Source organism: Protomyctophum bolini (assembly GCF_963924005.1).
Source record: "Protomyctophum bolini genome assembly, chromosome: 4".
Taxonomy (NCBI): domain Eukaryota; kingdom Metazoa; phylum Chordata; class Actinopteri; order Myctophiformes; family Myctophidae; genus Protomyctophum; species Protomyctophum bolini.
In genome coordinates, this window is record NC_137865.1 from 36,163,493 (window position 1) to 36,191,337 (window position 27,845).

The 27,845-nt window shown below is 42.3% G+C and overlaps 1 protein-coding gene across 5 annotated transcripts; it reads right to left on the bottom strand.

Annotated features, from left to right (window-relative positions):
- Window positions 1-4,325: 4,325 nt before the first annotated feature.
- Window positions 4,326-24,267, bottom strand: nr2c1 (nuclear receptor subfamily 2, group C, member 1). 5 transcript variants are annotated; one of them, XM_080761872.1, is made up of 15 exons: window positions 23,926-24,267; window positions 21,458-21,585; window positions 18,647-18,886; window positions 18,029-18,104; window positions 17,748-17,927; window positions 17,100-17,250; window positions 15,430-15,526; window positions 14,460-14,644; window positions 13,573-13,726; window positions 11,376-11,497; window positions 10,400-10,542; window positions 8,179-8,316; window positions 7,315-7,420; window positions 5,339-5,542; window positions 4,326-5,296 (listed from the first exon to the last, which is right to left on the bottom strand). In XM_080761872.1, the coding sequence occupies exons 2-14, from the start codon at window positions 21,533-21,535 to the stop codon at window positions 5,371-5,373; spliced, it is 1,842 nt and encodes a 613-aa protein (XP_080617998.1). In that variant the 5' UTR covers window positions 21,536-21,585; window positions 23,926-24,267; the 3' UTR covers window positions 4,326-5,296; window positions 5,339-5,370. The 5 variants fall into 5 exon arrangements, with proteins under 5 accessions (XP_080617998.1, XP_080617999.1, XP_080618001.1 ...); XM_080761873.1 differs by having other exon boundaries at window positions 4,326-5,542; window positions 23,931-24,267; XM_080761875.1 differs by having other exon boundaries at window positions 4,326-5,542; window positions 18,764-18,886.
- Between the last annotated feature and the right edge of the window lie 3,578 nt (window positions 24,268-27,845).

The window sequence follows — 27,845 nt, forward strand, 5'->3', positions numbered from 1 at the left end:
ATGTGCTCGAAACTAAACTCCGCCTATCTCGCTCTGATGAGCTGAGCTGAGTAGATGGAGGTGGGGTTAAATCTATCAGCGACCAACAACATATTATTATTAATAATATAAATAATAATGTTTGTATTTTGAATTAATAACCCAATAACCCAAACTTTTTCATGTCAAGGACCCCCAAATTGACATATAATATCATCCCTGCGGACGGTCGGACCCCTATTTGAAAAGACATGCCAGGGAGTCAGGGACCCCCCATAAGAGAAGATTGATTCTCAACCATTTTAATTTCAAGGACCCTCAGTTTGACATGCATTAGGCTACGGACCACCATTTAATGGCATTTTTTATCTCTGAGACCCCAATTTATATTGTAAAATCAATGTTAATTGAACTCTAATAATAATAATAATTATTATTATTATACGATTTATATAGCGCTTTTCTAGGTACCCAAAGTCGCTTTACAGAACAGAAGTAAAATCAATTTTATATCAATTTCATTAGAAAAACTAGTTAAAAGGTTAAAAACTAGAAATCAAAATCAAAGTGGACAAACAGGAAGGGTGTGTGTGTGGGGGGGGGGGGCATAGGTAGGGAAAGCCAGTCTGAAAAGGTGGGTTTTGACTTGAGTGTGCTTTTGAACATGTCAAAGGTGGGGGCAGCTCTGATGTGGGCTGGGAGTGAGTTCCACAATGAGGGGGCGGCCACTGCGAAGGCCCTGTCACCCCAGGTTCTCTTGTTGGACTTGTGGGGTTCCAGTAGGTTGGCAGTGCTTGACCTGAGGGAGCGGGTGGGGGCATGGCGTTGGATGAGGTGGTGAGAATTTCGAAGTCGATTCTGAATTTGACTGGGAGCCAGTGCAGTTCACAGAGGACAGGTGTGATGTGGTCCCTGGATCGGGTTCTGGTGAGCAGGTGGGCGGCAGAGTTTTGAACATACTGTAGTTTTTTGAGAACCTTGGTGGTGACATCGTACAGGAGGCTATTGCAGTAGTCGAGTCTGGATGTGATGAATTAAAGCTCCCTGAGACTGAGAGTGTACAAATGGGGTTCCATTTGTACACTCTCAGAGTTACAGACCCATAAGGGCCTATCCCATAAGGGCCCATTTGGTTCCAAACTATTACATTTAGCTGGGGACCCCCTGGAACTGCCTCAAGGACCCCTGGGGGTCCCCGGACCCCACTTTGAGAATCACTGCTCTACCTTTATAATATTTGATCCAACAAATGTGAAAAGTATATTACTCAGTGGGTTAACCAATGCTAACCCACCGATTGCTTGATCTATCTCCCTCTTTCAGCCTCTTTTTCAGCCTGTCTTGTTTGCCTGATAAAGGGGCTCCACTGAATTCCTCGAAACGGCATTGGTTAAACCCAAAGAGCATGCATGGGAATTGTCCAACTGCATGGCCCGGCCTCCTTGCATACATTCATAAGCATTGCTTTGGCCAGGCTAAGCCACCAAACTATTTAAACAAAGAACATTGCATCATGGGTTGCTGAATAACAGACTAGTGTTTAGGACACAACTTATGCCAGCATTTAATAGGCCTACATGTAACACTTTAATGATGATTAATGAGTCAACATCAATTCACCATGAATTTATAATGAATTCATCATGAATTCTCGTTAATGAACAATGACTTAATCAAAGTTAATATCCTATTATCATTCATTAACGGGGTGGATTTGTAGATCTGCTTTTTTCGATGGCACATCATGCATAATTGTTTCCAGTAATTCAAAAGCAGGGTCAGGCCAGTGAGGCCACTGTGTAGAATCAGATAATGAATACAGCATAAGCCTGCACAAAGGATGCTAAAAATGGCAACGACCAACAACCAATGTTATTCCATCCATCAAGTTTTAATGCTCATCTGTAATCGCTGCCTTTTAATTAGATGGACACTGTGATGTGATTAGGTAACTACAGCAAATGAGCTGATGCCATTCAGTTACTGTGGCCCCATCTACTTACCTGATGAAACATTTATTCACCAATAACCAGAACTGTAAGTCTAGTCCCTTGCACAGTTCGTCTTCCCACCCACACCTCCTACGTTCTACGATACCCGACACGGACACAACAAGAGGCCACGCCGGTGCTGAACAGTACAGATTTTGCATTATTAATTCAGAAGGAACAGCCAACAATCTGTAGCTTCAACTACAGCAAACGGATACGGATACGTATACAGCATACACATGGACCCCTTTTCCCAATAGGAACCGGTTCAGTTATTTTTGGTTCTTAGTCCATGAGCCAGAGTTCCAATTGGAACGTTAATTATGAATTGAGTAGGCAAAACTATACCTATATTAAATTGTTTATAGGATCAATATACCGGTAAGTATATATTTATATATAAGCCTTCCACAGTAGTAGCTTTTTCATATTTTCAATTTTTTGCATATTTTGTTATACATTGAAACATCGTCATATATTTGTTTTGGTCAGAATTCTATATTTTGCCATGATCATACAAATGAGCCATAGACGGACACAACCCTCAGTCAATGTAACATTTTCCATTCCAAGACCTTATTGGTCACCTTCATTTTGAGAGGTCAACTTCGATTAGATAAACGTTCACCATTATGTGTGGAGGCTTAGGGCTGTATTTTGCGTGTCTTAAGTACCAGGTCTTATTACCTAACTTGAGTAAACTAAAGACCTGGAGGCGTGATCAATGCCATTTGGCTATTCTGAGTGGCCAAAGAGCATTGATCACGCCTCGAGGTCTTTATTTTACTCCCCAGCTAAATTATATTTATGAACCAAATGGACCTGGGTCTGTAACTCTGAGTGTACAAATGGAGCCTAATTCATGGGGGTCCTTGAAATTAAACAGGTTGAGAATCACTGCTAGAGCCGTAACACATCTTCTCCTATCCCTGGCATATCTCTTCAAATGAGGGTCTCCGGGCTAATTAGTGTCAATTTGGGGGTATGTTATACATTATTATACGTATGTTATACGTATCGGCCGATTCTAATTATTACGTTTTCTATTCAAATATAAGATCTACAAGCACAACACTCAAGCTTGTTGATGCTGCAGTATGATCAAGAAAGGCTTTAATTTACAAAAAGATAAGTTAGAATATGGAACTAAAATGAGTGACAGATGTTCCTGAATGGGGCCTAAATGGGTGAAAGGCTGGAAGCTCAAATGTATTCACCCAGCAAAATGACGTTACTTGTTCAACCATGAACACAGTCATAGAATCTCCAAGGAATTTGTTTATAGATTAGGAGATTATGGGCTCCATTTTCGTCCATGCTAAATTTATCCCTAAACTTCTTTTTTTTTAACAAACATTTTTGAATAGTTAAAAAATCACAACATATCGATGTATATCGGCTAGTTGAACCATTACAAAATGTTTAGGGAATGTTTAAAGAAGTTTAGGGATAAGGGGTTTAGCATGGACAAAATAGAGCCCTTAGTCATGGTCTCAGAAGGACTTTGCCCCTCAAAAGGAAAAGGATTTACTTATAGTACTTATGTTTTTTGTGTACCAATTATCCTTTTCTCTTGTGCAAGCAATAAAATCTGAAATTGTAGGAAATATCACACCTATGTGAAGTGAGTGGTGCAACTCCGTGTGGGGGTCCCCGGAACTTCCAGACCGAGGAACGAGCCCAGGGTGTCAGCCCGGTTCCGGCGAGCCGCCCTGCGTCTGAAACGGTCGAGTTAACCCAGTCCAAAAATAGGCACAAGACTTGTGAAAATATTTACCTTTTCACTAATTCATAGACAGCTCTCCCCAAGACAAATTAAATAGAGATCAGCCTAATGGGACCAATAATCGAACTAAAGAAATACATGCACCAAGTCTCTGTGTGTGTGTGTGTGTGCGCGTGCGCACACGTTCCACACGCCCACAGGGGGTGCAGTGGCCGGTGTTGACCAAAAAAGAACAGGACCCCTGCCCAGTGTCCATATATGGAGCTGGCCTGTTCTGACATCTACATACTTAAGACTCCATATTTAGGCATGCCTGACATATATGGGCATAAAAAGGGACACAGACATATCTGGGTGGGGCATGCATTTCCAACTTTCAACTTCCAAGTAGGCCAGTGCCCAACGGGCACCGCTGTAGAGGTTCCAACAGGCCTCGCTCTAGTGTTATTAATTCATAAACACAATGACACTTCTATGCCGTTTGTTAACATTAAGTGAATACCAGATTTGGTTTAATGGTCAAGTTTGTTTCTTAATAATAACGCAGTCGCACATACTATACATTAGAGAGCAACTCATCCAAATCTAGTCTATTTGTGAAAAATAACTCAATTGTGCCAATAGGCAAATGAAAGGCATAGTTTTATTTTCAAATGAACCCACAATCATTGAGCAACTACGTTACATTTGTCCAAAAGTTTGCGTGTGTAAATAAGCAACCATTGCCCATGATCTCTTTCTCAAGCATGATTGTTATGCACTGAGAATAGCTGATCTACAATCTCACAAAGCGACGTATTGCTTTTTGAGCTTGTAGATATGCCATTTTCAGCACATAACACTGAAGTATAAACAAAGCATCATTCTATATACATGTATATCTATATACATAATTACTTCACTTCCACGCCTTGTGAAATATTTGACTCATGATGTTGCCCATATCCTTTGGATTGGCAAACATATGAGATGTAAAGGTTATAACCTTTACAATAACAATGGATCATGACAATTTAATTCACATTATAACAAAAAGTTTTGCTCAAAAACCATTATGAAATAAAAAAAACAAATGCTCAACCAGATGGAAAAAGCGTTTTGGAAGAAATGCATCCCCCGCTCATTTGAAATGCAAAAACAAAAACTGCACAAAATGTAGGGCTTGGTTGGCGGACAAGAAACCTAAAATACTAGTATGTACAATAAAAAGCACAATCTACTATGCAGGCTTCCAAGAGTTTATTCCTGAATCAGCGGAAAACTGTAGGCTTGCTCGTCTTGTCACTGAGATGCATTTATTTTATTTTCTCTTGTCCTCTGTGTGAGCCATGCTCACTGGGCCAGAGCGCGAGCCATGCTCACTAGGCCAATAAGAAATGGACTGGTCTATTGGCAAGGCATTGGTTTCCAGTAGGAACAGGTCAAGTGATGGGGAGGGGGGGCTTGGCATTCACATCTAGAGAAGCCATAAACAAGGTCATACGCAGTGTGTTGGGTTCACCCGTCCTGTTTTAACACTCTTACAATTGTCTGTTTTGCCTATAGATAGACTCCAAAAAAAGGTGGTCCGTGGTGAGTGAAGGAGGAGTCATGCGGAGAGTGGCTGTTGGACTGTGGACTCCATGGAGCATCAGACACCACCTGGCTGTTGTAGTCTGTGGACTCCATGGAGCATCAGACACCAGAGACCACCTGGCTGTTGTAGTCTGTGGATTCCATCTTGAGGATGTAGGGGATGATGCTGTCGATCTGGACATTGCCGATGAGGCCAGCGAAGAACAGCTCCTCTGTGACAGCGGCGCTCATCAGCCTGAGGGCGGGAAGACGAAGTAACAGTTTGGACAACCTGGGAGCAAAAAAAAAAACAATAGGACAGTGAGGACACAGGAAACCCGAGGATAGAGAGAAGGAATGACTTTTATGTCATGTACATGATTATAAACATCTATCGTATCGTTAACAAGTGATGTCAGACTTATGTTTACTCGAGTAGAAAACAGAATTGTGTATAAAAGATAAAGCACAACTACTACCAAAGTGAGTACCGTGATTTTTTTCCCACCCTAAAACATGATCATCTGGTATTATCATTATAATAGGAGGAAGATTTTTTTTATTTTTTAAGTGTACAGTATTTGTTAAAATGCCGTTTTCATGTGGACACGCCCACCAGTTCATTAAGTATGCCTGGTTTGCCTGGTGGGTAGTGATGGGTGGTGATCCACCTGAACTGAAGCTGTTGTATGATAAAGGGGGAGGGTTTAGGGGGGGGATGATATTGTGAATTTGTGATGTCACTATATCACTGTTCTTTTTCATTGGCACGTTTGACTGTCAAGGTTTCAGCCTCCAGGAGGAAACCCTAAAGCTAAATTCCAATACCCAAAATCTCGGCCACTCGCTCACTCCCACTCGGTCACTCGGGGTCATTCCAGCATGACCCGGAAATGGTTAACGTTCCGATTGTTAAAGTGACCGCATAGAGCGAGTGTACATCAGGTGCAGGCTCGGTGGGGTATTTTGTCTCCTCGTAGCGGATTTCCGCATCACGTGTACATGTTTTTTTCCTTCTCCAGTGACATAAGTCCGCCTCCTCCACATGTGGCACAGAAAACACTGCTTGAAACCCGATACACCCCCCCCCCCCACCCCACCCCATCCACCGGCCGGCTGAGTCGCTGACCCAACACACACATGCACGCACTGTGCCTACATGTGAAAGTGCAAGGACCACAACAAGCCACTGGCTTTATTGCTTTGTGTGATATAAGCATAATAAAAGTAGGATAAATTAGGCCGGCTATATTGTGCGCACCTCAAAAGACATAGTTAATTTATCTCTGTGCATGCCTGAATGCACAGAATGCTATGAATGACGGTGACAAAAATGTATAATTTATTTATATGTGGACTGAACTGAATATGTAAGTCAGAGAGACTATACCTAATTCCTGTTATAGTGTCTGTTATTTGCAAAGACCGTCGGAAGAGGACTGACTGTCGGAGGAGGGGGGGGGGGATTTATACGTGTGCGCATCCTGGCGCTTATTCACTATTTCAGGAATAAATAGCCTTGCCTTGCACATGTTACCAATACATACACATTGGCCTCGGTTACATGCACAAAATTATGAATTGTCTATTCTGTAGACTGTACGGCTCTGTGTGACTGTGACACTGTATTGTTCCACCACTTTTGCTTTGGCAATGTAAACGTATGTATGATCGCGGAATGTGCCGTCGCTTTAAAATGACAGCGTAGTACATTCCGATTCTAGAGGAAAATTCGACCACCACTCTGTCCTCGCATCGAATCCTCTCCTCCTCACTGGGGGCGGAGCCGAGGAGCGAGTGGAGGACGCGAGGAGAGTGAGCGAGTGTGAAAGTTGTGGTATTGGAATTTAGCTTCTATACAAAGAGAAAACATCATTGCACATAACAACCACACCAAGGGGTGTAATTAAGTACTGTCACCTCATAAACACATGGCATAACAACCACACCAAGGGGTGTCTAATGAAGTACGGTCACCTCATAAACGCATGGAAATCTGGAAAAGATATATCTTTAAGAGGATACATGATTCTGAAAATAACTTTTGAGCAGCAGTGTACTAACCGATAAGAGTCTTCTGGATAGGTCCTGGTAACATAGTCCTGCAATTCCATGTAGGCCTTCTCTTGGAACCTCTCTATCTGGTGGGTGTTGTCTATGCCTGGGTGATCTGGTACACAAACAGCATACACAAGCAGTAAGTAGAGGGATAAAAAGGATGTGAGTAGTAGTGTTGGAAATCATGAGTTAGCAATGTCAGTTCCTGGTTTACACAACCAGAAGAGTGGTGGCAGGGTTGGAGGATAGGGAAGTACTACATGCAATAAAAAGCACAAGAGGCTTCAAGAGTTCATTGACACTGAATCAGCTGGAAATGCCTTGCTTGTCACTGGAGAGCATTTCTTACTTGTCCGGCTGTTGGAAATGCTTCAGCTCATCAGTTCCCTGACCCATTTAGACCCGAGACCAGATTCTACAAAATGTCTTCTAAATTCCGACAGTTTTCTGAAAACCTGTGTTTCTATGTCAGTGGTGCTCAAACTATTTCACGTCAGGTAAATTATTTGGCCGCAGATCTCCATCTGAAAATATGTTGGAGGGACCACCCCCTCCCCCAGAAGCAAATATTTGAATTAAAAACGTTCCCTGTGAAATATTACATTTATTTAGTGATTTGCACACATTTTCAAGATATAAAAAAAAATAGCAGATCTACAAGCTCGTAGCGTGGCACTCGGTGCGGCACTATAATATGAGCTTGTAGATCTGCTATTTTTCAACAGATAGTTTAAAATAATGGTTAAAAGTTTTCATGTCTAAATGGGCTAATGTCTGGTTTACATGGACGGATGGGCACTTTAAAATAAATACTAATATATATATATACATCATATATGCACCGGTACATATGCTTTTCCATGAACTCACCAGGACTGAAGAGGACTATGGCTTTGAGGTAGGCATACTCGTAAGAGTCTGGAGACAGCTTGGACAGGCTGTTGCAGAACTCCTGCATCCTCCAGATGTGCTCCATTACCACCTTGACTCGTTCTGGAGACAGCTTCTCTACAGAGGGTTTACAGAAGCACGTTATCTTTCTACTTTACAGAACAGGTATCATGTTACCATTTATATGTTCCACTTAGAACATTTAAGCTCAAACACTACAAAAATACATTTAAAAGTTGTGTGGTATGCAGCAAAAATGCATCTTGGTAATTCCTCAAATATAATGGCTGTTTAGACTAGTCATTGGCTACGTTTACATGAAGGGTGATCATTCCGAATAAATACTTCCGAATAAAATACATCCGATGTAATGTTTTTTGCCGCGAGTTTACATGGGAAATGGTCATTCCGAATGAGCGTTTATATGGAGAAGTGATAGAAGACATGATACATGTTAATTCACGTGAAACTACGCCATCTGTTGGACACATAAAATATAGGCAGTTCATTCATTGTGTACTACTACTTTGTATCTACAGCACGGCCAGGGCACGCAACGCAACACTGATGATTATTATTGTATCGGGTCGCTCGTTATTTTTGAGAGAGAGAGAGACCGTTGAACACACACACACACACACACACACACACACACACAGATCAGGGGTATCTCATCTGCTGCTGCTCCACGTTTTTTTTGTGGATTTCGGATCTGAAAAAAGGAACGAAATAACGCGCTCTATGTGCAAACTCCTCGGCGCCGACGGCGCGCCTTAGATATGAGCGCCTTGGAGCATGCTCAGAAAGACCAGAATGAATTTACATCCGAAGCAGTGTATACATGAGTCAAATTTCTTTCAATCGCATTGAAAATCGGAGTAATCCGGCCAGTGACATCGGAATGGTTTTTAGATCGCATTGAGCGTTTTCATTCGGATGTAAGTTTTTGTAGGTGTTTACATAACAACGTTTAATAGGATTGAACTTCTATTCGGAATGAAAAGGGGATTTAACTGCTCATGTAAACGTAGCCAGTGTCAACATTTTCACGGTTACCATCCCCCAGCTCGGCATATGGGATCCGTTGTCACTCTTATGTTCATATGCTGTGTGTTGTCTTGGTTACAGTGTACCCACAGGGTATGGGTTTACGCTGGCACGGCCTGAGGGGAGATCTGCTTCATGGCTACAAAGTTGTAAAGTAGTCGATGACTTTCATTTAGGAACCGTGTCTCCACACACAGCCTTTTATGAGCGGAGGGCCACCATGGATATCATTTTACATAGCACTCTGGCGAGTGTGTTCGCGATGGGTCGCGTGTGTGTTGGCACCGTTTATGAGTGGGTGACTGTGTTCTTTGTGGCTTTGCGATGTGCCAACAGGACACACACACACATCGCTACAGGAGTATAGCTCAGCATTAGCAACATGTTTACTCACCAATAAATGGAGCAGAACGCACCCTGTGTGTCTTGGCTCCCCAGCCACAGGGTCCGCCTAGTGACGGGTCGCTTGTGTGTTTGCGACGCAGCTATGGGTCGCGCGTGTGTCGTGCTGGAAGTGTTTAGGAGCGGGTGTGTTCTTCGCAATGCCGCGTGTCTAATCCAGGTTGTGTCATTAGCACACATGGCTTCGCTCAAACAATGTAAATTTGAGTGTTCGCGACATGGCGATGGGATGGATTGTGTGTGTGTTGGAACTGTTGCAGATAGGCTACCAAGTACCGACTACAAAGATACTTTCAATCAATGTGCACAATACATAACACACACACACACACACACACTCTCTACATACTTTGGCTGTTCATATCTTCGAATGAACACTTTGACTGCGTAATTAATTCATCTTAATTTCCCTTTGACTGCGGGTGTTTTTCACTAAACTTTGAAGAGTCAGCCAATGTTGTATGTCGTTCCATTAGACGCACGGGTGCCTTAAAATAGTGATCCGGACACAATTCCGACAGAGCATTAGTCCGACATGCGGGAACAACGGTCGGACTACCGCTCAAATATGCGCTGCTCCCGTGCTTGCGGTTATGGTTAGGTTAGGGATAGAGGTAGGTTGTCGGTCTAATGACCGTCGGACCAAAACACAGGTCGAAACTTAGTAAACTTCATGAATGGAGCAAAGTTCCATTCATGAAATGTAAGCTTCAGATGAAATTCAATAATTTCCATCGTCATTACTCATTACCTTCCTGTAAGCTCGTCTGCAGGTGGCTGATGATGGCAGCCAGGATTGTGCCGACATTCATGACGTTTGAGCACTGCGCCAGGCCCAGTGCAAACAGCTCATTCCAGCACGCCTTCATTAAATTAATGTCATTATCTTGACCACTGGAAAACAGAAATAGAGCAGGCTTAGTTGTAAACAGCATACAATAGTGGTTTTCATATCAAGGACCATTATATATTCACATTTGAGTCCATGGATCACCATTTGATGAAATGTAGTCTCGGTAGACTCAAAACTAAAGATTATTTTTATCGTTTGATAAGATTTTGTCCACAATTCCTTGCTGTATATGTGGTACCATAGAGAGATACAGTAACGGGCAAATGATCAAAATAACAATTATTTTGCATTCTCCAATTATGTAGACTTCTGGTAAATGAAATAATGCAGCTCTTTAACTCTTACTGGTCCATTTTACACTCTCAAGAGTTAAAGATCTATAAAGGTCAATTTGGTTACCAACTCTCCATCATTTAGCTGGGGACCACCTGGAACCTCCTCAAGGACCACTGGTAGCCCCCGGAACACTGGTTGAGAATCACTGGCATACAATTATTAAGCCACATGGCTGCAATATCACCACAACTCAGTAACTGGTGAGTGACTGACATGGTACAGGAAGTGGCTGTTTTAACCCATTTTGGGCGGGAACCCCTGTTGGTGTTAGCATTACGTTATGCTTTAGCTATTGAAAAATAGCAGATCTAGGTCTGCTATTTTTATTAAATCAAATACATTTTTAGAATCTGATCTCAGGTCAGAATGGGTTAATAATGAAACTGTCAGGATGTAATAGACATTTTTTTAATCTGATCTCAGGTCAGAATAGGTTAATAATGAAACGGTCAGGATGTAATAGACATTTTTTGAATCTGATCTCAGGTCAGAATGGGTTAAAAGAAAAGGGTCTTTCTGCGCAGAGAATTCGACTCACCCTAAGGCTTGAAAGGCAGGTATGGAGCGTGCCCAGTGCATAGAGAGGAAAAGTAGCCGGGAAGCCGACTCACAGATGTAGTTCACATTGAGGTACTCTGGGACGGGCAAAGGCATCATAAGCTGAAGGGACAGAACATAGAACACGGCAAGAATGTTATTAACGACAAAAAAAAGAAATAAAGTGAAACCCTAAGGTTTTTTAGTCTGACAGTTGGCGACTCACCACCACTGTGCCTGTGATGCATTATTAGTGGCACGGCTGCAATGCTGCAGGAACGGGCCGATAGGCAAGTTCCGTAGGCAGCACAGAAGTAACCCTCCTTTAAATATGTTCACCATATTCTGGAGCTTCAATGAGTCTGTCGTGATGCCAATGATGATTCTCTGTGATCAATCAGTAGTAATCTGTAGTGTTTTCAGCTTGTTGGGACCTCAAAAAGATACCAAAAAAGGTGACAGGAATGACTGTGAACGAGTAATTAGCAACTCGACACTTAACTGCATGTTAGCAACATGCAGTCGAAGTGTGAATACAATATGATTGGACACCTGATCTCTTTTCTAGTGGCATTCCACCAATAGTAATCCTCCACTTGGACATGGTGCTGTGGTTTAGAGAGGGTGTAGACATGCAAGCATAATGACTATTGTGGGCCAACAAACCACTGTAGTCAGTCACTGTGTTGCATTATTAATCCTTTATGAATATTGGGAGCCAAAATGATGCCATCTGCTGGAGCTTGTATGTGTCTACACCCTCTCTAGATCACAACACTAAGGTGCATCCCAAGACTCGGAATATGAATCCACAGTCCACACTTTCCTCACTTCCAACATCGACGTATGGAGAGAAACTATGCGAGTCTTTTCTCTTAATAACTCAACTTTTTCTTACTGTCAGTACAAACTGATTAACAGAACTTAAAAAAAACCAAAACAATTTATAACAAAATAAATTAAAAACATTGTTTTCTAACAAATACTTCCAACAAACTAACAAAAAGAATGTGTTGGCTTGCAATGCCTTGAATCCTCATCGTTTTCAGCTTGCTTCTTTAAAAAAGGCCAGTAAAGCACTCCTGGGGAACGGCTGGAGAGCTTGGCTCAGGACCGGAATGCTTGAAGAACCCTTGTTGACAGCCTAAGCCAGGATGAGTGATAGGCAGGAGGATGGATGCACATGGTCTTTTGGTGTTTGGCGGACAGGCAGAAGTGACAGTGGTCCATTTGATGATGCTGCTACTTGTGCCAGGCTGTGTCCACTTCATGTGACTGGCCACAAGCAGCTCTGGCTCCAGGATATGATAGCGAGTCACCGCCGCTAGAGGCCACATCAGCCACTGGCTCATGGTTTACAAGCTATTGGAAGATATTTTTCTGTGGCACTCTATGGTGAATCAAACAACAATTTTACCGTGTTTGGGGACGAGACAGTCCCCCATATGTTCTGTGTCTGCCGTCTCCGTGGATTCAGCGCGAGCATCATCATCCAGTTGTAAAATGCGTGCCGAGTGAGCCTCCAGGGAAACTTAAGTGCACAGCTGATTGTTGCTGAAATCTTTTAGTTTTTTCGGGATTGATCAGTGAGTGCACCGCCACTGCGCTGTACATGACTCGCATGCACTGCAGACCGGTGCAGACAGACGGGCACTCGGGCAGGCAGAGAGGGAGCGAACGAGAGAGAGGCGAGACACGGCGGAATGAGCGAGAATAAAGTAATATTTTATTATCGTCCGTGCTTCATGGTTGAGGCGGGGAGTGAAAGCAATAAGTAGCACCAGTGCGACCTCGTTAAAATGTAACTCGCACCTTAAGAAATTAAGTAGCATATGCGACTTAATAGGTTGCACGCTGGAGCCAGGTGTTCCATGAGATCGGTTTGACTACCTGTCTAAGGAGTTTTGTTTTAAAAGTCTAATATGGATAAAAGACATTGAAATTATTTTAATGGGTTGAATGGGTTCGTTATCAAACCATGCCTCAAACAAACCTATTTTGCATCTACCTCGTGTATGATTTATGGTACTAGGATGAAAAAATAAATAAAGAAAACTATATATATTTTTAAATAAAATAAATAACAGTAAGATGGTCACCGGGTACCACTAATGTACACCAGAGGAGCAACGGAAAACTTGCCTTCAGAAAAACTAAACCTGTTCATACTTTGAAGGCGAACGTTCATGTGGTTTTACCTTGAATGGGACATGGCTGTCAGAGAGTAGAGGTCCTTCCAGCTCCACCATGGGACCCGACTGGTCACCCGACATCAGCTGCATGGTGGCCTCCAGGGAGTCACCCGCTGAGCCATCTGTGGGGTTTAGGGCTCTGGCAAGGGTGTCAAATGCTCTACATAAAACACACATTCGTTTGCATACTGTTAATGTACATAGGAGCTAAAAAATAAAGGTTTGGTCAGATGTGTTAGGTGGCCGTGATTATCCTGACTTTCATTTCCCAAAAGGGGTAGCTAGCTCATTTAACAGGAAATACAGGACAGAGCTCAGTCATCACTGACAATACTCTTAGATGGTCAAATTTGATGGACTATAGGCCAATTTAATTAGGTCCGGAAGAGTTGAGCTAGAAGCCACATGGCCCTGGAAGAAATTGTATTAGGGCTTTATGATGTACTGAAAAGACAACCCCCCAGTTCCCTTTCTGATTGAAGTTCTGACATAGCAGACATAGTTCTCTAATAATACACATAATAGCGACTGGTCCTTTTCGAAGACTCGTTATTCCATTTAAACCTTTTCATGTCAAGGATCCCCAAATTGACACTTATTAGTCCTGCGGACCCCCATTTGAAAAGGTATGCCAGGGACCCCCATAAGAGAAGATTTGACCTGCAATAGGCTACCATTTAATGGCAAGGTTAATTTAACTCTGAAAGTGACCCATTAGGGTCCATTTGATTCTATGTGTACACTCTCTGAGTTACAGTCCCATAAGGGTTCATTTGGTTCCTAACTATCATTTAGCTGGGGACAGACCCCATGGAACTCCCTCAAGGACCCCTGGGGGTCCCCAGACCCCACTTTGAGAACCACTGCTTTGTTCCATATGACCAGATTCTTACCGGGTGATATCAGTGGCCGTTTGTTCATCTCCTTGGAGGTCAGTCATTGAGCTGTCTCCATTGCTGAGGGTATCGTCGCCCATCATGTCATTGCCTCCATCGCTGACCTCTCTGGCCTTGTTGAGGTGGGCCAGGGATGACACTACATTAGCCAGTGTGCTCAGGTCACCCTGGCTCGGGTCATCCTGGAGAACACAGGACAGCCAAACATGACCAAAACAGGACATTTGGTGACATTGGGAACTGGCATTAGCCATGCATCACTTGTGTGGTCATGCTCCCTAATCAGGTGATTTCCGTGCACAAAAACATTATAGAAAAAAGGTTCGTCACACTGAACTCTGCACTCAGTAAAGCCTTTTTACTAGGCATTTGCACACGTGGATGAATAAAGGACAAGGAAATCATGAATAGAGATTAGAGATGTTAATCGCTGTTAAGAAATTCTTCAATTAAACTTAACAGTTATTCATGGAAAATTCTGCAGTTCCATCATTGGGTGGTTTTCTGTGAATGTAATGCTGTCTGCGCACACGTGTGGCAGAGGAACACACATGTGGTCAGTTTTTTTTTTGAAAGTCCCCCCCCCCACCACCACCTTGGTAGCCACAGAAACATCTCTGATTTCGCATGCGATGTGACAGACAAGACAGTGCACTTTTCATTTCATTTTAATCCTCACACAATTGCCATTGCCTGGACCTGTATCTTAAATGGTAGATTGTTATGTTAGACATTGAGAGAAATTAAGATTATGAAGTCATCAAAACATATAAATTAACTTATCAATGAATTAATTAATCGATAATTCCCATCCCCAATAGATCTGTAAAATATACAAATTATGTAATTATCACATTCCCCGAAAATGATGTCCCTGGACATAATTTAAAATCCAACAATTACTGACAATTACATAATATGAGGGGTTTTAACTTACTAAATATTTAGCTAACATCATCTGCCTTACCGTGTCAGGAGATGCTGGGACCAAGATGGTGTTTTCTATCTTGGGGAAAGGCTGTTGGATATTCAACAGCATGCTCGACTCCAGCAGACTTGTTGATCTGCAAACACAGATGTCACCACTTATACCACAGCATTGTTTGAGAATTCAACACAATGAATGCTCTGAGAGGTTTGCTTCTAAACGAAATGTGTGCTCCTCAGAGCACAGGTCTCCGCCAGGCCGGGTTGCCTACCACGACCCGCAAACTTTGGCCACAGACCACAGAATGTGATCCAAGCGGTAATGTGCATGCAACGTTTGTCAGCAATAGGGCGCTGTGGTATTTTGTGCAAAATGGCCACCCCCATAGACGTTGGAAGCCAATCGGAATGGAATACGAGAAACGTGACAGATACGTCTTGATCACATGACTACATAGCTAATGTATATCGATTTGCTTGGAGTTTGGACAAAATAAGTAGTAGTAACAAAGAAATATGATTAGCAAAAATATGTCTGATGGTGGCGCTATAACTGGCCAATTTGAAAACACTACTTGGGCGTGTTTTTCCATGGCCTCTAGGGACGGTGCGGTCCAGTTATAGGCCAAAACATGAATATGCGGGCACCATGAGGCCGATTTGAAATATATAACGCCAAGTGGGGATACAAAGTTTCATGGTATGACATGATTTGAGGCATTTTGTACAAAATGGGCCACTCCTGCAAACTTTGGAAGCCAATGAGGATGGAGTATGAAAGATCTGAGCAGAGGTTCTGCTCTGGCCTCCAGAGTGTGCGTGCACAGTTCCAAGCCGATCGGTCCAACAGTGCCAGAGATAAGCTGCTCACTGATGGACAGACACACACGTGCTCAGACAGGGGCATATTGAACCATTCCCCAGCTTCTACTGTGGTTACTGAAACAGCCACTTCACACCTTTTGCAACCAGATCTTATTTTAATGATGTTTGGGAGACAAGAAACACTTTCCTGGGATTATGTGTGTAATAAACTCAGCAACAAAAGTTGGGAAACTTTGGTCCCTTATTTCTCCACTTTTATAATACCAATTGGTATTGTATTTTATATATTTTATATCACCTTTACAACGAGGTATAAATTGTAAAGATCAGGCGTTCATGGAATGAGCAACACAGCTAAATGTGTGGGTAGCGCCTCCAAAAGATTTGCCAAAATGGCAAGTGCTTGGTATTCAATGCTTGCTTTGAGTTGCTTAGTGGATTGGATGATTGCACTCTCCCACAGTAATAAGGGGGGAAATTACATATTGGCCATTTTTTCGTTCAAAATATGATCGCGAGGGATTATCCAGCGATTTTATCATAATCATATTAGCGAGGTAAGCAAGCAACATTATGCCTCCCGGTTTTTGTACGGAACGGAAGGGGGGCGGGCTTTCAGAATAAAAGCTGCCATATCCCCGAGCTGCTATTTTGAAAGAAATCCCAGCGCCGATTGTGTTAACCTCCCCCTGACTATGTAGCCACAGACTAAAACATCCATCAGATAACACTGCCTACTCGAGTATGCAAACTGCCCTAAAGCTCTAACAATGCCACTTTGTCTCAATGAAAATGTATTTCTCAATACTGTGCATCATCTAGACTAGAGCTACATTACGTATATGAAATGCAACAAACAAATAACGCTCCTTGTAATTATTTTACCTGGCAGTTTCTTTGTCCGACACAAATGTGGGTGTTGCAGCCTGAGGACTACACAGATTCTTACGGATGTAGATCTTCTCGGTGGAGGCCGCACAGTTGACACCCTTCTCCCTAGTCGTTACTTCAACAGGTTTCCTTTCACACTGCACGGCTAAGAGAGAGAATGAAAGAGATTAGACCTGGTTTTCAACCCTTTTTATATCAAGGCATATTATGCATTTGGCATTTTAGCCACGGACCAGCATTTGATGAGATTTAGCCTTTCAGACCCAAGACAGAATATTTTGTTATCGTTGGAAAAGCAATTTCATGCTGCATTGATGTGTTACCATTAGGAGAGATAACCGGCAAATGTTGATCAAAATACAATACAATTATTCTACATTCTCTAATTGTGTAGACTTCTTGTAAATTAAGTAATGCAGATGATTAACAATAAAAAACTCTTGAGAGCGCTCTCAAGAGTTAAAGATCTATATGGGTCCATTTGGTTAACAACTCTTATTAATTTAGCTGGGGACCACCTGGAACCTTCTCAAGGACCACTGGTTGAAAACCACTCTAACATAACCATATCATGCTCTTGTAGAAATACACATTGATCAACCAAAGGCGCTTCTGTTCTCTAAGTTCAGAGTAGAAACTCACAGTCCTGTTTCATGCCCAGGGCCATGCAGCGCTGCAGCCGGCAGTACTGACAGCGGTTGCGGTGGTGTTTGTTGATCACACACTCTCCTGAGCCCCTGCACGTGTACACCAAGTTCTTCCTGATGCTGCGCTTGAAGAAGCCCTTGCAGCCCTCGCAGCTGACGGCACCGTAATGACGCCCTAAAAGAGAGGGGAGAGACGAACAGGGTTGGGTTTGAAATATCTATGGATTTAAAAGGATTATGGCATTAGTTGTATAGCCCACTGTGTTCGATTCCTACCTGATGCCTTGTCACCACACACGACACAATATTCCACAACAGGCTTGACAACAGACTCTGAACCTTCAGTCACAAACTGGAAAAAGACACATCAGACAACAAAAAATATTAAGAGAGGTAGTTCTAGGCAAAATGTATACACAGTCAACATACCAGTGCCCGAGTCAGGAGACATTTTGGTCACTGGTTTAACATTCTAAACGAGTTGTTAGCAGTGTTGATTTAGTCGACTAATACTATGACAGAAAATGTTCGTCGACTACCTTTTTTTTCACTGACGAAAACCTAAATGGAAACTAAATGAAAACTAAGCTATGATGACTAAAACAAATTTCATTTTACACTTGGTTGCATGCTGTAGATCTGCTATTTTCAGCAAGTGTAAAATCTGCCATTACGACGGCATCAAGGCCTGCCAAATTAGTCGACTAAATCAACTGTAGGTTAAGTCAATTAAAATCTTGATTAGTGGACTAACACTACAACATTCCAGGTGAACTAAATGAAAACAAGTCAAGAGACTATGACTAAAACTAAAAATCTAAATTTGCTGTCAAAATCAACACTGGTTGGGGGAGAAACATTATCCAAGATGTCTCAGGCGTCCACAGCCTGTACCTGGATCTGCTGCCCAGCCAGCTCAGGGGATGCGAAGAGCAACTGGTTGACCCCAGAGCCGTCTGGCGCGGCCAGGATCACTTTGTTGGGAGAGCCCTCCTGCTTGGCCAGGATTACCTTTCCGCCTGGAGAATAGTCTGCATTGGCTAGAATGAACTGCTGCTTCCCTGGAGACGATGGTTCCACGCCCAGGGCAGTGACAATCTGGATCTTCTGTCCCGTTTGCTGATCCGTTACTATCTATATGAGCAAGAAAGCCCATCAGTAAAAAATAATCATTAGGATATTATCATGTACTGCTCTGCAGACAATATTGGTCTCAATCAATCTCATCAATCAACAATGTATTCACTCCACAGTTACACATTCCGATAACAATAATAGCCTTGGGCTTGGGCTATGGAATGAACTATTTAGTGCCCATTATTATTTGTTACAAGACTCATTTGTGTTTGGTGCACCATGTTTTAATGCTCTGCAAAATTCACACATTTTTTTAGCCCTACAAATCCTGTTTAACAAATCTCAAGCTACAAATTGCAACTTTCAAATCTTAAACTGTCTACACAAATAATGTTTTACCCATCACAAATCTTGTTTTTACAAATCTAAAAATACAAATTTGCAGAATACAACTCATAAGCTGTGGAGCATAGACACTGGACACACAGAAATACAAATAATGTCATTTTTCCATGTAGTTATGGAAGTAAATATAAACTTGTACTCCATGCACAGATCAGAGCTAAAGTACCTAAAGACAACCAGAGGAAGATGAGCTCACAATCAATCAATGAGCAGCAAAGAATAACCTTTAGCAGCCCATTAACCTCACGTCACCAGGCTTTCCATCTCGCTCAGAGGAAAGTCTGGTCTGTGTTACTAAATTGCCGTCTGATCCGGTCGGACTCGGGAGTGGATGATATCATTATGTCATGTTGTAGTAGTCATTGTTTTGTAGTCATCAGGTCGGAACCCTCAAATCCAGAATATCCTTTACCTCCAAGGTCACATTCACACCAGAGAGCTTTGCTGCGATTAAAACGAATCCTGCTGCGCATTTTCAGAACCGCATTTTACTCAGAGCAAAAACGGGGGTTTCGCTTCGCTTCCAATCGCACTTGATTACGATTCGGTGCAGGTGTGAATGCAATCCGCAGTAAATAAAGGAAATGAAGCAAACAATGTGGCGGGTGAGGAGCTGAACACAGTTGGAGATGGAGAAGGCATATTTTACGCAGCGCAAAGATGTCCCGTTACCGTGGATAGACGTGGTCGAATGAGGAGACTGAAGCCCTGATCGAAATGAGGACGTGTACATTAATCAATTGCTTAAGAAAACACATAAAAACACTGCAGTGTAGCCTATTATAGCTTACAGAATATTCTGTCTGTCTGTCTGTGCGTGCCGTAAACATGGAGTGCTACTGCTGTCACTGTGTGGGGACTGGGGAGTTATATCAGTGCGCTCAGCGCTGTGCCTCCATGCCCAAAAGAACAGTGTGTGGCGGCTGCGTGTGTAGAGAGAGAGAGAAAGAGAGAGAGAAGGGGGGGGGGGGTCCCAGACGGCACGACACATGCACGTTATGAGTGTAATTTTATCACCATAGATTTCACTGTGTAGGCTAGTTTATGAATGTAACCCATTGAAAAAGGTCCCCCCCTGCTGCGTTTCCAATTGCTGCGAATGACAGTGTGAAGGCAAACCGCAGCAAGTTAAATATGCAAGAATCCCAAAATCTCCGCCCATACGCATTGAGTCTACCGAAGTATTAGGTGAGAATGTGACCTATGTGTAGCAACAGTGAAAACAGCACATTATAGGTACCGTAAACAGTATGCTTATTTTATATTCCACAGACCAGAAGACAGATCTCTCTGGCCATGTTCAGGTTTTTAGACAGATATCTCATGTTGCGTTTCTCAAACGCACACTTTCCCGGTCAGGCAACCTGAAAGTAAACTCCACCTGTCCAAAGTTGAATGTACCTGCCAGGGGCAAGTGGGCAACCCTTAAGCCCTAACCACACCAAAGGGTCAAGACGGTTTTAGCGTTGTCCCCATAGACTGTAAAAAATATGGACAAAGCGTTCCCCGGGTCTAACATGAACGTAAAATGAAGCCTGTCAGTCCTTCCTTGTGTACATCGCCATCTTTCTAGATCCGTTTGGGCCCAGCTGGCCATTGGCTGGCCCAGACAACGAGGCGGGACTTCCCCCATTCTTCTCCGTTGGTTTTTATTTTGACTCGAGTGGGTGGGGGATCCCGTTCATAGACTGTAACGGTAGCCACGCCCCTCAGAACATGCACGACTTTATGGTCATTTTTTCAAAAGAATATTATGACATTAGAAATGAGACTTTAAACTAGTGACTGGAAGCAGAAAGTATTCATGACCATGTTTATTAAGGTAATATAGTCTAGGTGAAGTTGGGCCCAAATACATGGACTTCTATGGGGCTATGGGTTTTTTTGGGCCCAATGACAGCGCCACAACAGGCCATTATATGAACTTTCAGGAAATCCCGATTTCCTTGTGGCTTCACAAAATATCTGTCTGGCTGCCCCCCTGGTTGTCCCTGCGGTGTGATATGTCTTGTTGCACGTTGACCCTAGTGATTCAACGCATGGAATTCAATGGCCCAACCACACCAAAGGGTCAAGACGGTTTTAGCGTTAACTCCTTGCAACCGCTTGGACCAAAGGAGTTGCATGGTGACCCTTTGGTGTGGTTAGGGCTTAAGTGTCAACACCTGTATTGGCAAATTCACTCCATACTTGAGTGTTGGGAAAGAGAGCTTATTAAATCACCTGGATTCTGTGGTGTGTCAGGCCGCCATCTGATGATACAAGTTGAATCCTTTGAGTTTGCCCATCCATCCTGATCATGTATCACTTTCCACTGCACTTCACATCAATGCCCCATGAGGCACATGCAACTGTGATGGAAGGAAAGGAAAATTGATTACATTTTTTATTTCACAGTATGTAGAATGGGTCCATTTCAAATGAAAGCACAAGTCAATACAAAAACTGCTACTTTGTGGACGACACCATGATTAAGCATTACACTTGTTTAGGGGTCCACCATTTTCAATTCATCAGAAGTTCAGAACATTTAGAGACATACAAATATAAACTTCTAAAATAAAAACAGGAAATCATCAGTTAAAAAAAAGTTTTAAAAAAAAGGGAAAAACATGTACAGTATGGTGAGAAAGGCGCGTGTGTGTGTGTGTGTGTGTGGGGGGGGGGGGGGGGGAGGGGGTTCCTCAGGCTTTTATTTACGGACGCCAGTTTAAATGTGTGTGCATGGGTGTATAAATATTCTCCTCATAACAGTTAAATTAGAATCATCAGGTATCAATACAGCATGGAATTATGGACAAAATCTTATCCAACGACAACAAGATATTCTTTAGTTTTGGGTCTGAGAGGCAAGATACCCATGTACCTGTCTAAATACTTCCTTAATGTCAGTGGCCTCAGTTACATGCACAAAATGTATTCAGAATGAATGAATTCATTCTGAAGAGAGATTCATACCCAGCTGTTTACATGGAACCTGAATACAAGTATTCCTATTCCTCAATTGTTTAATGTTTACATGACCAAAGCATTCATTCGGAATATAACTTTGGACTATAGAGATGGCTAGCCGCAATTTGCAACGGCTAAGAGATGGCCAACCCATAACCATTATCCCTTAAGAAATTAATAACCGACAAACACTAACAGTTATTATCCGATATATATATATATTTTGAAGTGCAGTCCCTGCAACCTTACACGACCCTCCACCCAAAACAATACAACCCAGAACAAAAAAACCACAGCATCCATACACTGCAAATGGCACTGTAATTCGCCGATGGGTTTGTAAATAGTGCATTTCATTATGGGGGAAAATAACTAGTGTATTTGTATTTTTCTGCGAACATAAAATCCCTGCTTGGACATGCAGGGCATAAAGCACTATAGTCTAATAAGGGCAGACATGTGTAAAATAATACGTATGTATTCCAAACTCCCAGTAGCATTCGGAATAAAGTGTTTGCTGATCTATAGTACCGATTCAAACGGTATATGCCAATGAAGTCCACACCCACACAACATCAGAGGGAGTTCAACAAACCATGTGCCACCCAGATTCGGCACAAACAAGGGACTAAATTAATTTCGCTCCTATGCCACAAAAATGTGGAACGCCCTACCAACTATTAACTAGACATCAACCCCTTTTTACGCCCTTTATGATGATTTCCTGTTTTTGGCTATATAGAAGTATACATTTGTACATATCTAAATGTTATGATGAATTGAAAACGGTGGACCCTCTTGTAAACAATTGTAATGCATTATGGTGTCATGTCATCCACTCACAGTTAACAGTTTTTGGATTGAGTTGTACTTGAAATGTACTGTAATTCTGCAAACTGTTAATAGATACTTCAATCAATCAATAAATGTCATCAAATGGTGCTCCATGGCTCAAATGCAGAATAAATAAATGGACCTTCATGTGAAAAGGTTTGAAAACCACTGCCCTAAATAGACCATTTGGTTACATTTGTGTAGACTGTTAAATGAGATATAGATAATATGGCAGTGTAGCTGCCTGCTAGTATAGTGCTAGCTTGAATATGCATCGGTGATGATGATGGCCTTCAATCTTAAAACAAAGTATGGAATGGACACCACCGCGGAGTCGAGCGAGCGAGCGAGCAGGCGTGTGATTTTAAAAGCACCATCACAACCCCACTGTTTCACGACTTTTTTTTTAAATCGATACGGAAGATAGCAGCCTTTCTTTTCCTGTGGGTGAAAGGTCAACATTGAAGGGTTAAAGCATGCTAGGGTTCATCATGGAGGCCCGTCATCATGCCGCCTGCGAGCAGCGGACTGACTGACTGCGGCGGGACAACAACAAGCTAAAAAAAAACATACTGTACAACAAACTGCGACATGTAGACTTTTAACGGCACACAAAACCCAACCCACCAGAACATTCTTTTTTAATCCATGTACATCTACGCGTTTAAAAAAATACAAACCCGGGCTGGTCGGTCGGTGGTATGTATGTAACCAGAGCGGCGCTAGCCTAGCACTTCGCCCCGGCGGTTAGCCTAGCTAGCCGACACGGCTAAGCTAAGTTAGCGGTAGCGCGGATGTTTTTATATAATTTCCTCTTATAAAATGGAATTACAGAACAGTCAGCGACAGAGCGGAGTCGTGGACAACTATTATCGTAAAAGAGGAGGGAAACAAACGTTTATCACCTTACTTGTCGGGTGTTGTTGTGGCTCTGAACGAGGCTTCAGCTCGGCGGGTTAGCTGTTAGCAGGTTGCTAAGCTAAGCTGCTGTGTTGGGCTAATGGCTGCTTCCTGATGGCTGCAGAGCCAGACTGACTGCACATCATTGTCCTCCCTGCCTCAGTGTCCGTCTGTCAGTCTCAAGAGCCTCTTCTCCTCCGGGCCCGGGACTCCAGTGTCTCTTAATTACCTGTTGTGTTGCTGTTGCCTAATGCTCGGGTATTAATTTATTTCTATATGTATTTAGTAGTTTGCTGCAGTTGGTTGGGAGGGTCAGAGTTCGTGACCCTAATATATTTCTTCCTCAAAACATGATTGTGCACATGCGTACTAGTTTGAGGAGCTATTTACTGAGGTGTTGCACAGACATGTGTGACCTATCGAATGTGGTGGCCAGGCTGGGTGAGATTGACTGGAAACTGTCCCCTGACTTTGATTGATTGATTGAAATATTTATTAACAGTTTGCAGAATTACAGTACATTTCAAGCACAAACTCAATACAAAGACTATTAACTGTGAGTGGACGACCCAATTAAGCATTACACTTGTTTACAACAGGGTCCACATTGTTCAATTCATCAAAATATTTAGAGACATACAAATTCATACACTTCTATATAGTTAAAGAACAGAACAGGAATTCATCATATAGGAAGCAAAAAGGGAAAAGATACATATACAGTGAGGGGAAAAGGGGGGTGGGGGGGATTCAGATTTTACAGGGGCCAGTTTCGAATTGCAGCCATCCGTAGGTGCCCTCTGAGAGCGGTTTTGAAGGAGTCAAGGGATTCACATGTCTTAATGACTGTTGGTAGGGCGTTCCACATTTTGGTGGCATAGGAGTGAAAATAATTTAGTCCCTTGTTTGTGCCGAATCTGGGTTGTACATGGTTTGTTGCACTCCCTCTGGTGTTGTGGGTGTGGACTTCGTTTACATTAAGGAAGTATTTATACAGGTACATGGGTATCTTGGTGGTGTATCGAATCTTGTGATTGACTGAGGCTCCCACCCCAACCCGTTGGGCTAAAGCTGTCTAAATAAATAAATGGGTATGAAGGTCTTTCAGAATAGGAGTGGACTGGTCTGGAACCGTATTCACTGAGTTTTATAAAGGTTCTGTGTTGCAGAATAGTCCATGTTGTGTCCCTGATTGATTGATTGATTGAAAGATGTATTTAGGGCTCATACATAGTCTGGATTTTCGGTGGTGGGGTGACCACCGAACTACAACATGACGTCACGAGCCGCGGTGAAGAGCAAACCACCGCCACCACTCCAGCCCTTCTCTCTGTTTTTACTCACCACGGCTCAACGTTATTTCAGCTCCGGTGGTCACCTCACCACCGAAAACTATGACTATGAATAGGCCTTAAGTATGCAGAATAGGTACATTTCAAGCACAACTCAATACGAAAACTGTTAAAGGGGAATTCCACTAATTTTCAACATGTTACTCTGTCATTAATATACATTAGAATGGTTGTGTGGAATACATTATGAAGTACATCTTGGTGATGTCACTGAGATGTACTTCATAATGTTACTGATTTTTTTCAGACCTCCAGTTCTAGGCAACACAGAATGGGGGGACTTTTTATTATCTCCATACAACTCTAAGGTATATTAACGTCATAGTAAAATGTTGAAAATGAGTGGTATTCCCCTTTAACTGTGGACGACACCATAAAGCATTACACTTGTTTACAATTATAGCATCCACCATTTTTAATTCATCACAACATTTAGAGACACAAATATACACTTCTAATAACAAAAAAACAGGAAATCATCAAAAGGAAGTAAAAAGAGAATAGGCTAGGGGAAAAGGGGGGGTCAGATCTTTTTTACGGGGCACAGTTTCGAATTGCAGCTGTCATAGGTGCCCCTTGAGAGCAGTTTTGAAGGAGTCAAGGGATTCACATGTCTTAATGACTGTTTGTAGGGGCCGGCGGTTGACATTTTGGTGGCATAGGAGCAAAATTAGTCCTGATGATCTGATCATCACTGCTGCAAGAAAGCACACACACACACACACACACATACTGTATATAATATCCTATGAAAGGATATAATATCCTATCCTAGGATATTTGCAATGTGCGTTGTGAGCTTGTAGATATGGCTACTTTCAAATTGCTTCAGTACAAAATGTATATAGTACTGAAGTGGTTAATGTATGTTTTAATAACCATAATCTACAAAGTAATCTGTAATTAAAGTATACTTGCCTATTTGGATCAGAGAGGTAGTGGAGTAGAAGCAAAAGTATTGGAAATACTGAAGTAAAGGAAAAATCTACATTTTACAGTAGCCTACAGTACTTACTTGAGCAGTCAGACTGGCTGCTCTGTGAGTACAAAGCCATTGACGGTCGGTCACATTATTATTGCGTCATCAATATCTGTGAAAATAATCGATTTTGATATGCTACCGATTATATTGTGCATATAGTCAGGACTCTTAGCCAATTTTACAATGAGGTGCTCACTCTTCCTTAGTGCTCACTGCTCAGTGTCCACTCATCCTGTTACCGTGGTTACTTTCCAGTTTCCACCACTGACATAATAAACATTAAAGGACTGTAATCAGTTTTCAAATGAGGCCACTGTATTTGTGTCATCTTGTTGGGGCTACATGTTTAGTTAAGTCTCTCCCTCTCGCTCTCGTCAGTGCAGGACGGCGCTGTTAGCTGTATTTCATTCAGTTGAACAACAAGCCAGCTTCCTTTGGACATACAAGGAAGTGTTACTCTTATTATTCAATTACTGTAATCGATTTCGGCTTTTAGACTTCTCTCTGACTAGTAAACAGTCTACTATAATATCTAACATCTATAATAATTTAAACCTATGAGAGTACACACAAAACTCCTCTATATGTAGTAAAAAGTTTTGTCATCTGCTGGTGTTTTGTCTATCCAGGAGATTTTAGATCACTGTTTCTATATGACAATACAGAAAATACAGCGCTATCGACCCCTGGTGGCCAATGAGAAATAAAGCACTCAACTATTTGCATAAACTGTTGAGACGTTCATTTGAAAATAAATAATTTAATATATTCATTGTTGTTGATATATGTGGCTATATTAATTCAGAGACCCATTGCAGATATATTTTCTTTTACTTTTAACTGCTGCTGCCTGAATTTAAACATTGCTGCATTCACTGCTATGTAATATGAATTTCCCTATGGGAGTGGGAGCCAATAAAGATTAGTCTTTTCTTAAGATCTGCTCCTGCTCAAGTGTGGAATGTCTACAGCTGGTTATATAATTTCAGTGGGTTAATAAGAAAAACGAATCTTTTTCATTGTACTAGTCAAATAAATCATTACATGGATGCACCTGGGACGTATCCTCCCTCAGTGATGTATCCCAAGGTCATTGGGGTTTCGGGGCTCGCAACATCAGACCCCTCACTCAGGTGACCCAGCCAGGGTGATCACGCCCCGTCTTAGCTACCTTCGATTAGTCCCATTAGGGAAAGACCAGGGCCACACAATCCGTTGCTCCAGAACTACTCTGCTGGGACTGGGAGGTAGATCAATCTGGCGCTTGGAGGCTCTGGGTCAACTCCTGTCCGGGCCTCTCCTACGTCTCACCAGGTCCACTCCTGCACTCACCAGGTCCAGGACCTGTGCATTGCACCAGACACATGTAGAACAATATAGTTGTAACTTGTTCTGTACCCGTGTAGACTATTTATCAAAACTCGTATCACTGTGACACATATGGGACGGGTGTGCTTGTGCTACACGGTGATGTTCAGAGAATGCTACTTATTGATCACCCAATTCCAAAACTTTTTTTCTTGTAAATCGGGTGTAGTAGAACTGCTCAAAAACAAACAATGTCACAGACTGACAAAACAGATAACCATCA